General features: G+C 37.0%; 1 protein-coding gene across 2 annotated transcripts in view; it reads right to left on the reverse strand.

The window, feature by feature from the left end:
- Window positions 1-12,538, reverse strand: part of Kbtbd12 (kelch repeat and BTB (POZ) domain containing 12) — a 61,528-nt gene that overhangs the window by 38,035 nt on the left and 10,955 nt on the right. For both annotated transcript variants that reach the window (XM_005387047.2, XM_013515489.1), the window contains exons 3-4: window positions 10,127-10,397; window positions 7,666-7,816 (exon numbers count right to left, since the gene is read on the reverse strand). In XM_005387047.2, coding sequence (XP_005387104.1) covers window positions 7,666-7,816; window positions 10,127-10,397 — 422 coding nt within the window. The remainder of the gene's footprint in view (window positions 1-7,665; window positions 7,817-10,126; window positions 10,398-12,538) is intronic.

The raw sequence follows: 12,538 nt of genomic DNA on the forward strand, positions 1-12,538 counted from the left end.
AAATGATAAACAAGCGATGTCTTGCAATACAAGTAGTACATGACACCGACTGTCACATGATCACAACTGAACCAATGTCCCCCCCCCATCTCTCTCTTTCTTGTTGTGGCATTATGGGTGATCATCTCCCAACAGCAAAAGGTTATAAAGGCGATCTCATCTGAAAAAAGGAGAAGAAAAAAATGGAGGAATCTCTCACTGAAATAAGATTAGGGAGATGTGTAAAATGTGGCAAACAGTGAAAAATTTTGTAGAAAAGTGTCACCTGAATAAGGCTGTAACAGTGCAAGCAATGTACCTGTTTAATGACAATGCAATGTCACATTTCTGCAAAATCCTTGAAAGGAAGTAAAAGCAAGTGTCATTGGGTAGGTTCCTTGTTAAATTTGCAAGAAGAGAAAAAGATTACACTGAGCCAATACTTGTAGATAGCAGTTACTCTGTTAGTGATAGTGAAAGTCATTCTACACAGTAATTCTCCTTTCTCGTTTCCCTCACACCAGCCACGGAGGTTTTCAAAAGTAAATGCAGGTTAATTTTGTTTATTTTTTTCTTCATACAGTATTTTGTATCACATTACAATATTATAATCTTTTTTTGTAATCATTTTTATATGAATATTTTTGGGTTGTAGAATGAATTTTCTGAGTTTCCATTGTTTCTTACGGAAAAATTTGCTTTGATATACAAGTGCTTTGAGTTACAAATATGTTTCTGGAATGAACAATGCTCACAAACCAAGGCTTTAATGTAAGTGGAAACATCGCATGTTCATAGACTGAAAGAATTAACAATGTTAAATGTACATATTACTCAAAGCGATATACAGATTCACTGCAATTCTTATCAAAATTCCAATATTTTTCACAGAAATAGAAAAAGCAATCTAAAATTCACTAGGAACCACAGAAGACTTTGGATTGCCAAAGCAATTTTGAGAAAGAACAAAATTGGAGGTATCAACTTCCTTTCAGACTATATTACACAGCTATAATGATCAAAACAGTGTATTGCTGACATAAAAACAGGCGCAGACCAATGGAACAGAATAAAGACCAGAAATAAACCCAACCACATATGGTTAGCTAAATTTTGACAAGAGTGCCGGGAGTACACAATGGGAAAGAGTCTCTTCAATAAATGGTGTTGGGAAGGCTGTATATCCACATGCTAAATTGGGCCCATCCTGTTCCATATGGAAAAAATCAACTTGGAGTGGGTTAGAAGATCAAATATAAGATTCAAACCTATAAAACTCCCAGGAGAAAACATAGGGAAAAAGCTCCATGGCAGTGGCCTTGACAATTATTTTCTTGAATATGATTCCAAAATCTCAGACACCAAAAGCAAAAATAAAGTGGAACTCTATCACACCAAAAAGCTTCTGCACAGCAAAGGAAACAATGAAATGAAAAAGCAACCTGCAGATGGGGAGAAAATATTTACAAGCCATATATCTGATAATGAGGTAATATCCCAACACAACTCCATAGAAACAAAAACTGGTAAAATGGACAAAGGACATTTCGCAAAAGACATACAGATGGCCAACAGGTGCATGAAAGGATAAGCAAGTCAAAACCGCAGTGAGATATCACCGCATACCTGTAGGAGGGTCAGGGTCAGGACCAACATGATGAAAAAGGTAACAAATATTGGCTAGGATGTAGAAAAAAGGGAACCCTTACACACTGCTGGTGGAAATTTAACTTGGTACAGCCATTGTGGAAAACAGCACAGAGGTTCCTTAAAAAATTAAAAACAGTATCTATGATCCTTCCACTGAGTATGTATCCAAAAGAAATGGAGCCAGTACCTCAAAGAAATATATGCACTCTCATGTTCAATGCGGCACTATTCACAATAGCCAAGACATGGGAACAACCTAAGTGTTCATCAGTGGTTGGCTGGAAAAAGAAATGACATATTATTTAGCTGTAGAAAAGAAGATCTTGGCAACATGAATGAACCTGGAGGGCATTACACTAAACAAAATAAGCCAAACACAGAATGAAAGTACCACACAATCTCTTTTATATGTGGAATCCAAAAAAATTGAGTGTGGAGTAGAACAATGGTTACTGGGAGGATACAAAGTTGCAGTTAGGAAGGATAAGTCTAGATAGCTAATGCGCAGCATGATGTCTGCAGTTAATACTTTATCATACAGTGGAAATTTGCTGAGAGATGTCAAGTGGTCTCACCACACACACACACACACACACACACACACACACACACACACAGTAACTATGCAAGGAGTTGGATATGTTCATTAGCTTGACTGTAATAATGATTTAATTATGTATCTGTCCATTAAAACAAGTTGTGCACTTTGAACACATATAATTTTCACTAAAAAAGAAATAAGCCTGGACTTTTGTATTCACTGACCACACTAAATTCATGTTCTAGGAATTTAAAAGAGCAGGTCCTGGGGCTGGGGATTTAGCTTAGCGGCACAGCGCCTGCCTGGCAAGTGCAAGTTTGTGAGTTTGGTTCCCGGTACCGGAAAAAAACAAACAACAAAAAAAGAACAGGTCCTTTGAAGATTTCTACATAGATGATCACACCATTGAAAATAGGGACAGTTTTATTTCTTCCTCCCCAATCTGCACAACTCCTTCTTTCCTTATTCCACTAAGACTTACAGTATGATTTTGAATAGCAATAATGAGAGTGTATCCTTTTCTTGTTCAAGAACTTATGGGAAAATACTCAAATTTACTACTGAAAATAATGTTAACTGTAAACTGCTCACAGGTGACCTTTATACCTGTGGTTGAGGAAGTTACTTACTTTTTTAGTTTGGTGAGTATGTTCAATCATGAATGGATATCACGTTTTTTTCCAAATGACTTTTTGCCATCAATTGATGTGGTCATATGGCTTTTCCTGTGTAGTCTGTTAACATGGTATATTCAGATTTATTTCTGAATACTGAACTAACTTTGCATTCCTAGGATGAAATCCATTAGGCATGGTGTGTCATTCTTTTTATATAGTGCTGGTTTGAACTTGTTAAAAATTTTTTGAGGATTTTTATGTCTGTGTTCATTAGAAATATTGGTCTACAGGGTTTTTTTTGTATTATGTATTGTCTGATTTTGTATGAGGCAATGTTAGTCTTATAAAATAAGATGGGGGTGTTCTATATTATGAAAGTGGTTGCAGAATTGGTGTTAATTTTAAATGTTTGGTTAAATTCACCAGTGAAACCATCTAGGTCTGGCGATTTATTTTTTGGAATGTTTTCAACTACGAATTTAATGTATTTGATCAGGTAGCTTATGAATTTTGTCTTGAGTAGCTTTTAGTAGTTTGTGGTTTTTGAGGAATTGGACCATTTCACCTAAGTTTTCCAATGAAGAGTTGTTTGTGGTGCTGCGTAACTGTCTTTTTGATGTTTGCATGGACTGTAGTGATACCATTCATTCCTCATATTGGTAATCCATACAGTTTTCTTTTTATTGGTCAGTCTTTCCAGGGGTTTAATCAACTGTATTGATTTTTTAAAAGAAATAGCTGTGCTTCTTTGCTTTTCTGTTCCTTTCAGCAACTGGATTTGCAGTTTTTCTGCTCTTAATATTTACTTCCTTCTACTCGATTTGGGTTTATGCTGCTCTTCTTTTCATAGTTTCTTAAGGTGGGCACTCAGCCTACAGACTTGAGACATTTCTTCTTTCCTAACATAAGCACTTAATGCTATAAATTGCCTTCTAAGCACTACTTTAGCTGCACACTCACTTTGACCCATGGATCATTAAGTGTTAGCTCAACATCCAAACACTTAAATATTAAGCTACACACTTAATAATCTGTGGGTCAAAAGAGCAGTCTCAAGGGAAATCAGAAATATATTGAACAAAATGAAAATGAGAACACAACATATCAAAGTGACCATACTGCTTGTTTTCCCTCTGCCTTTTGTGGTTGGCCTTTTCTATGTGGGCTTCTCTTTTGGATATTTGAACATTTCAAAGCCTTTTACCTTTATGTATTTATTGTGATTTTGACTATATCTCTTTTAATAGCTTTTTGGGAGGATTACAAAATATGTATTTAACAATTATAGTCTACTTAGAATCAGCACTGTACCACTGTTTGATTCGAAGGATAGAAAACTTATATATCTCTACCATCTTCCTTTAATATAGGAACATGTTTCATATGTCTATATACACTAAAAACCCCGTAAGACTTAATTCTTACTTTTAATCATAGAAAATGCTTTAGTGAACTCAAAAGCAGAACAATATTCTCTTTACCAAGATATTTACCATTTCTATTGGTTTCATTCATCCCTTTATTCTCAGTTTCCCTTTGGTAGAATTTGCCTTCTGTCTAAAGAACTTCCTTTAGCAATTTTTTCAGGGCAGACCCACTCCTATACATTCTCTTAGCTTTCCTCCACTCTTCAATGAATTTATTTTTCTCTCCATTCCTGAAGGGTATTTTCATGGGATACAGAATCCTGGGCTGACTGTTCTCTCTTTTGGGGGGAGGGGAGAGGATGCCAATACTTTCACTCCACAGTTCAAAGTCTTGATTTCATTTAGCTTTTTGCCAGCAAAATTCTTACTGGTGTGGCAAATGTTAGAAACTTAAAAAGTGCTTTATCTACATTTTCAGCTGGAGGATCTTTCTGGATATCGAGCCAGCCATACAGGAGAGAGTTAAAACTTTGTTCATGTTTATGGTCATTGAAATAAAGTATTATGCTAAGAATTTCAGCAAAGTGTCTGTTTTAGTCAGTCTCCACTTGCTGTGACATAATGCCTGAGTTAATCAATTTAGAAGGAGAGATTTATTTGGCTCATGTTTTAGAGGCTTCATTACACAGCTGGCCCTGTTGCTTTGGTTCTGTGGTGCAGCAGAACATCATGGTAGATGAAGTCTATTTACCTCACGGCAGCTAAAAGCAGAGAAAAATAGAGAAAAAGAGAGACAGAGACAGAGATGGAGTTGGGCCTCAATATTTCCTTCGAAGGCATATGCCTTCCAGAGGTCCCATCTCCTAAAGTTTCTATCATCTTCCAACAGCACCACACTGGCAACCAAGTCATGAGACCTTGGAGGACACTCTAGATCCAAACTGCAGCAGTCTGCAACACAGACCAACTGAATAAGCAATGTTCCTAAATCTGAACACTTCTGCTGCAGGTATTTACACACATTCATTTTAACAACTTTAAGATGGGCATTCCACTTTTAATATTAATAACAGAAGATTTATTAGACCAGGGACATCCAGAGAGTAAGAGGTGGAACCAAGATTTTAATCCAGATGTCCTCAACCTTGCCCAGTTTATCATACTGCCTCTCTGGTAGAGGAGGCTGATCTGTGGGGATTTTCTGTAGACTATCTAGGAGAGAGTAAGGAAGGAAATCCATTGCAAGGATTTGGGACAGACTTTATTGTCATATTAACTGGCAGCAACCCCAAATATAGTGAGGATACACATAGGTCTGCAAAAGTTACCAAATGTGAGCTGTTCAACCTGGCAAGGCTTTATGTTTCTTTGTGATATTTACCCAAATTCCAATTATGTGTACAGTGAATAATTAAATCTAAACTAAAACTACCACAAAACCTTAAACAACTGATCTTCATTCCGTTTCAAAGCTTATACATATGTTGGGAAACTAAGTAACAAAAGGTGGGGATGATTGGGTTGAGCTTTATAAGGTGGTAAAGCTTGCTCAAGTGATTTCTGAATTGGTCCAGTTTCGAATATCGCCTTCCTAACTGGTCCTCCATTCCTGGTTTCCTCTTGGTTTTGCTCTGTTGTTTTATATCTTCACCTCAGCAATCTTCTTTTTTTTTTTTTTTTTTTTTTTTTTTTTTTTTTTTTTTTTTGGTTTTTCTCCGGTACCGGGAATGGAACTCACGATCTTGCGCTTGCCAGGCAGGCGCTTTTGCCGCTGAGCTAAATCCCTAGCCCCTCAGCAATCTTCTTAAAACATTCTTTGTGTTGCTTCTGTGTGGTTTTAATCCCTGATCACTAGTATTTGTTTAATTTTTTGTCCATGGCCTATATAATCTGGTTCCTAGTTTACCTCTACTGTTGTCCCTCTCAACTCCCTGCTTCTGGTGGCTCATTCACTCCTTTTCCTGTTATTCCTGACTCTTACCACTTGCATTTTCACCTCCAAACCACTGCTTACTTGTTCGCCCACTGTTCGTTCTGCTCCTCCCCACCGTCTCTGTCCTGCTCTTTTATCTTTTTTACTGATGCAACCTACAGATCCTTTTATATCTACCTCTCTTCATTCATTTGGACATTTGTCTGTGCAGTGAAGTGTAAGCTCCCAGGAGTAGCTCTAAGGTTCCTTTCCCCATGAAATTTATCAAAAAGGATGGTATCATTTTTATTCCACATCTAGCCTAGTTGTGACTTCATCTTTGGGGAAGATCTCATTCTGATTCAACTGATCTATCACTTCCATCCCACACTTTGGCTATCTCCAACTTTAATATGATCAGCCCCACACAATCTTGAATTATACACCTACTGCAGGCAATCTATCATAGTTTAGGTACTAGCTCTTCTGGGCCTATGACACAGCATATGGTTAAAACAAAGTAAAGAACATTTATCCAGAGGGAAAACTGAATTATAAGTTAGTCTCATAACTGAGGTAGTTATAAACTATGTTGCACAATGTTCTTGTTCTTAAATAAAACAATTATTAATACTTGAGTATATAAATTATTTTGCTTCACGCTGTGAAAACAACCAAGAGATAATGACTTCCCTTTAGTTTTAAGAAAAAGGCATTTCTATTCAAATGCTTGGTTTGCTTCCATCCTGTATTTCATTTTTTCCCTTGTCATTCCTTTTCTACCCATCACTTTTCTGTATTTTTGCCACCCCATCAATACAGATGGGATGAAGGGAAGAACTGGCGCAGTAATCATCTTACTGGCCCAGCTGGCGTCCTTTCCTCATCTTCCTATACTCCAGGGAGGTGAGGGAAGGTGATAGAGGATGTTGTTAGGGAGACAGAATGCACTTAAAAGAGCAACAGACATTTTTTAAAAAACCCCAGGAAAAACCACGGTGTGAAGTAGAATAGGGGAATTAGGTGGGATGTTCTAGAATTGTTTTTACCTACATTAGTGGAACTAAACCCCAGCCTTTCACCAATTCCTAGTGGTTATTACAAAACCACACATACTCAAGAGATTAAAAAAACACATTCAGATGAAAAGTATTTGGTAACTCCTCCATAGAAATTTGGCGAGTTAGGCAAAATGAAGAGGGCCAACATACTGCCTATCATGGGTTTTTCTTCTAATAGCACAGCCATAGTTGGTTGCCAAAACCCACATTTCACTGACTGAACAGGGCCAAAGGCTTATTTCCACTTCTAAGTATATTACTTAGTAGTATATGTAAGGATGTATCACCACTGCTTTTGCAATCCAAGACACTTGAAAATGCCACAAAAATAGCTTTGTTCCCAGTAAGTCAATGGACTTTCATTTAATCTTATTTAACTGTACTGTAGAAAGCAAGAAATAAAACAAAGTTTTAGGCTAGTTAGACATATATTTGAACCAAGATCCAAGAGGAAGGGATATGATCTCATTCTTACTGAGGCAAATTGCTGAGAAAAATAGAAGTGGTTATATTCTCTTTGCAATCTGCCGCTCCTTACCCAGAACATAAATTTCACTGTTGACTACGGCTGTGCTGAATCGGTACTTAGAGTACTGCATGGGCGCCCGCTCTCGCCATTGATCTTGGCTGGGGTCATACTGCAACAGTTTGTTGCTTAATCGATCAGGTTCTTCATCAGGAAGATCCATCTGCAGGGAATATGACAGCCAATATAATAATGCACCACTTAGAGGTCTTTGTGAGTACATGAGCACAATTAATCTAAGCAGACAGCCAAGAGATAAATAGAGGTTAACCAGAGTGACACAAACACATCAAATCCCAGGACTTGAGCTTGTGAGTATCCTGTCAATCAGAGGAATTTATATTCTAATATGATGGTGCTAAAGTTGCAGGGGTATAGCAAACAATCTGTGATTCTAGTAGTGAAACGCAATAAAAAAAAAAAATAAAGCAACTGAAAAACCTTAAAAATGAAACCAAGCTCTCTTGAACAGTATTTAAAGTGTAATTCCATGTTAACAAACTTTCTAGTTATGGATTTTAATAATATTTGTGTGAAACTAATTTTAATAATTCATAAGGCATTTTTCTAACCCATATGTGTGAAAGTTGCAGAAACATCTTAGTGTTTTAGTAGTTAAACTTTATCCCATAATTATAGCCCATCTATAAAAGATTTGAATTCAATTTTCAAGCTGTATGGACTAATATAAAGTTGTTTTTATGTACTTATATATTTTTAATATCTAGATAGTACAAATTGAACATGCTTCTTCTTACACAGATATAAATGACTTCTCAAATTCCAGGTGAAATAACATTTTCTGTATTCAATGTATCCGGAACTTCATGACTTCAAGCTAAGGCTTCATTAAATGTCTCTTTTTTTGTTGTGTTTTTGTTTGTTTGTTTTTTGTTTTTCTCCAGTACAGGGAACCGAACTCACGACCTTGCGCTTGCCAGGCAGGCGCTTTGCCGCTGAGCTAAATCCCCAGCCCCTTGTGTTTTTGGATCCAAATGTTCAACAAAGAAATAACTGCCAAACTTATGAAAGTTGTGTGCAACTGATTTTAGCGAACTACTTTAAATACTCCAAGAGCTCTGAGCACTCTGATACATTTCCAACTCCAGGTTATTCTGCAATTTAATGTATTGTTTCAGGTGCTCAATCAGATTAGCAAAAGCCTTTGTTATGCAGCACATGTTATTTGTTCACAGACTACAAATTAACAAATATTTACTGTTTTAATTTTCCTTCTTTTTTTAAAAACTTTGAGACAGGGTCTAACTATGCAGTTCAGGATGGACTCGAACTCACTATGTAGCCTAGGCTGGCCTCAAACTCATGGTAATCCTTCTGCCTCAGTCTCCTGAGTGCTGGGATTACAGGGATGCGCCACCATGCCTGGCTTAATTTTCCTCCTAATGTAAGTATTTTATTACTAGTTTGAAAAAAAAGCAAAGATGTGCTCTTCAGTTGTCTTCAGAGCTTGTTCATGAAAAATTAACTTATAAATGGACAGTTTTGAAAAAGTTTAACTATAACTTGTCAGATTTCAGGTACTAGATGTGATAAAATTTATACTACTTTTTGATCTGCTAACAAAAATGTGTTACCTGTTTGTAAAAGTTAACAAAGTTAACACTTTTACAAACAGGTATGATATACCATAATTGGCAAAATCCAAGCTTATAAAATGCATACAAAAGTGTCAGTTTTATCATGAGGCAAATCTTCAGGAAAAAAGAAAATACAGGCAAAAATACATTTATCTTATATTATGGGGATGATGAATGAGAGACTAATTTTTATAAGAAGGACTGGATGGCCAGGAGAGAGCAGCTGGAGAGACACTACTGTAAGTGCCAAAGGACCCAAGAGGACACTGAAAGAGGACAGAGGGTCACTGCGGTCACACTATTGACTTTAATTTTGGCTGTCATCACTTCCCTGGGCTTCCCTATAAACAGTATTCTGCTGTCCCCATCAGCTGATGCTTGACAAAAACCAAGTGTTCACAATCACAATGTATTTCTTTGGACAGGATTACACCATCACAGGGTCAGTATTTTGGTTTCCCACTTGGAGTAAGATTTTTAAATCTGGAAGAGACCTAAGAGTCTCTTGTTCCAGGTCACACAGCTATTGGATCTGGGACAGGTCTGCGATGAGGGTTCAGCTTCTCCGCCTCTTTTTACATGTTCCCTATAGATAATCCCTCAGCACAAAGCATCTTTCATAATTAGCAAGGATGGGAAAGACTATGAAGGATACAGCATGAATACCAAATGAAGTCATGCCTATAAATAACACATTTAAAATCTATTCTTCTAAATTGCTTCAACACTTTAAAACCTTAAATTTATATCTTATGAGACAGAAAGCATTTTATCAAAATGTAAGTCATACTCTTACATTGAGCAACTACAGCATTTTTGAACAGAGCCAGACTCAGCACAACCATGCCAACTAGGTGCACAAGAAATTTCTTAACCTGAGGGGTCCAGCCTCCGATCACATAAAGTTTATTTTTCACTGTCACTACAGCATGACACGCCAACTGCAGTGGAAGAGGAGACACCCTTTTCCAGTTGTCTCGTTCTACAGAGTACTTATCAACACAGTTTGTAACAAGGTACTGGTTTTTAATTTTCATCTGTCCTCCTACAACATAGAGGTCATTATGGACACTGCCCAGAGCATAGAGCTCCCGAAATTCAGTCGTGCATAACTTTTCCCAGAATTGGTTTCCTCTATCATGATACCTGTAAATCAACAGAGAGAGAACCCAGGATTAGAGCTGTTATGAAAAAAACTCACTCAAGAAACACACTGAAGTTTCTTTTCCAATTAAAAATGATGAGATCCACCCCTTCCAACATTAAAGCAGTGGCATGCTGTTCACTTTTTTAAAGGACTGATGAACAAAATATACCGTGCTTAAAAATGACTAACCAAAACTACCTGAAGAATTTTATTTTATTTTATTTATTTTTTTGTCTTTTTGAGACAGGGTCTCACTCTGCAGTTCAGGCTGGCCTTGAGCTCACTTTGTAGCTCAGGCTGGTCTCAAACTCACAACGATCCTCCTGCTTCAGCCTCCCAAGTTCTGGGATTACAGGTGTGCGCTACCGCATCCAGCACCTGAAGAATTTTACGAAAAATAATATATAGAAAAAGTACAAACTGTCCAGAATTAGTGTTCATTTCCTAACTCTGGGAAAGAAAATCAAGAATGAGTAGGAAAGTTTTTCAGCAAATCATTTGTGATTCTGCCATTAAAGAAGAAGTAAGAAAACACAAAAATACATACATTTGTCTTATTCTGGGGACAAGAAATATTTTAAAACTACACTAAAGAAATCATGATTTTAGGACAGAGAGTCTGAAAATACCTCAGTTCAAGATTTCAAACAGCATGATGTAGGCTTTGTAGAATTTTAAGGATTCCTGTGATTCTAAGGGGCTTAAAACTGGATCAAGACTAGCCAGGCATGGTGGCACACACCAGTAATCCCAGCACTTGGGAAGCTAAGGCAGGAGGACTGCTGTGAGTTCGAGGCCAGCCTGGGTGAAATAGTGAATTCAGGGACATGCTGAATTATATAGCAAGACCCTTTAATGGTTTGAGCAATCTTTCATTCTTACATCTGGTAATCTGAGCAAAGCAGTTGAGGATAGCAATATGTAATTAACAACCACTGTTGATGCGTATTATTTTGTCTTGAGACTTTGTATCACTTTGAATGTTTTGATTTGCATATGTTTTTGACAGTGGTATGCGCTACTGTTCTATTTTTTTGTTGTTGTTGTTTCTCATTTACTACTTTCTTTAAAATAAAAAACAAAGCAAAACAAAACAAAACAAAAATTGGATCCAGAGCACTGAATAAAAACTCCATGAAGAAGGAAATAAAGGGCAAAATGAGGGTAATGTAAGGGACAATAATAGTAATGGATAGGGTCAAAACATATTTCTGGCATGTATGAAAATGCCACAGTGAAATCCTGTATTTTGTAACATTAATATATACTCATACAAGAAATAGAGAACACTAAGGTTTTTTAAAGCAGAAAATGCTATAGTTGCATGTTAATGGAATAAAGTACTTAAAAATTCAAATAAAACCCAACCTCTCTAGAAAGCTGCAGGGCATTTGACATCTATTTTAATCAACTAGATATGGTAATTTCTTACTGGAACAGTTCCATCAGTCTGAAGGGAGTCTGGGGAGATAGGAGCCCTGGGATATATGGTCTCAGTGCCTGCTGGAGTCCCACACAGTAACAGATCATCTGGTGGGGAGGGCACTAAGTACTTAGTGTATCTTGTCTTATAAGTCTATTTTTTCCAATCATGATCTGGGATACACAGTCTGAGAAGGACATAAGTACAAAACGAGGAGAGTGTACAAGTGCAGTGAAATAAAATACATGAAATTAAAAGTCCCAGGGAACCTAGATGGTCCACCTGGCATTAAAAATATAAAAACACAGGAGAGCATGGAAAATAAGAGAAAAGGTATTCTGTTTGGAAAGAGTAACAATGAAGGAATTATGATATTTTGTTTTGTACAGAGTACAACTTTTAAGTAACATCTGACAGTCATATAATGGGAGTTTCTCCCAATCATTCCAGGCTGACTGTTATACTCGCCAGAGAAGACATTTACTTCAGGGAAGCTGGAAGGTGTGTTCCTGTCCTAAAGGGCATATCTGGTTTGGTACTGTCAAATGCAGAAGCATACCAAACTTGATGATGCCTGTCTTTCACATAATTCTAGGCAGAAAACTTGCCTCTAGAATCACAGGTAATGTTTTCACTACTATTTTTAATTGTATGGATTTTAGAAGAGAAAGGAGGATTAGCTGTCTTTCTGTGGGGGTTACTGAAATAAAGCCAACT

The sequence above is a fragment of the Chinchilla lanigera genome, unplaced genomic scaffold (genome assembly GCF_000276665.1).
Source record: "Chinchilla lanigera isolate Chin_1 unplaced genomic scaffold, ChiLan1.0 scaffold00028, whole genome shotgun sequence".
Taxonomy (NCBI): domain Eukaryota; kingdom Metazoa; phylum Chordata; class Mammalia; order Rodentia; family Chinchillidae; genus Chinchilla; species Chinchilla lanigera.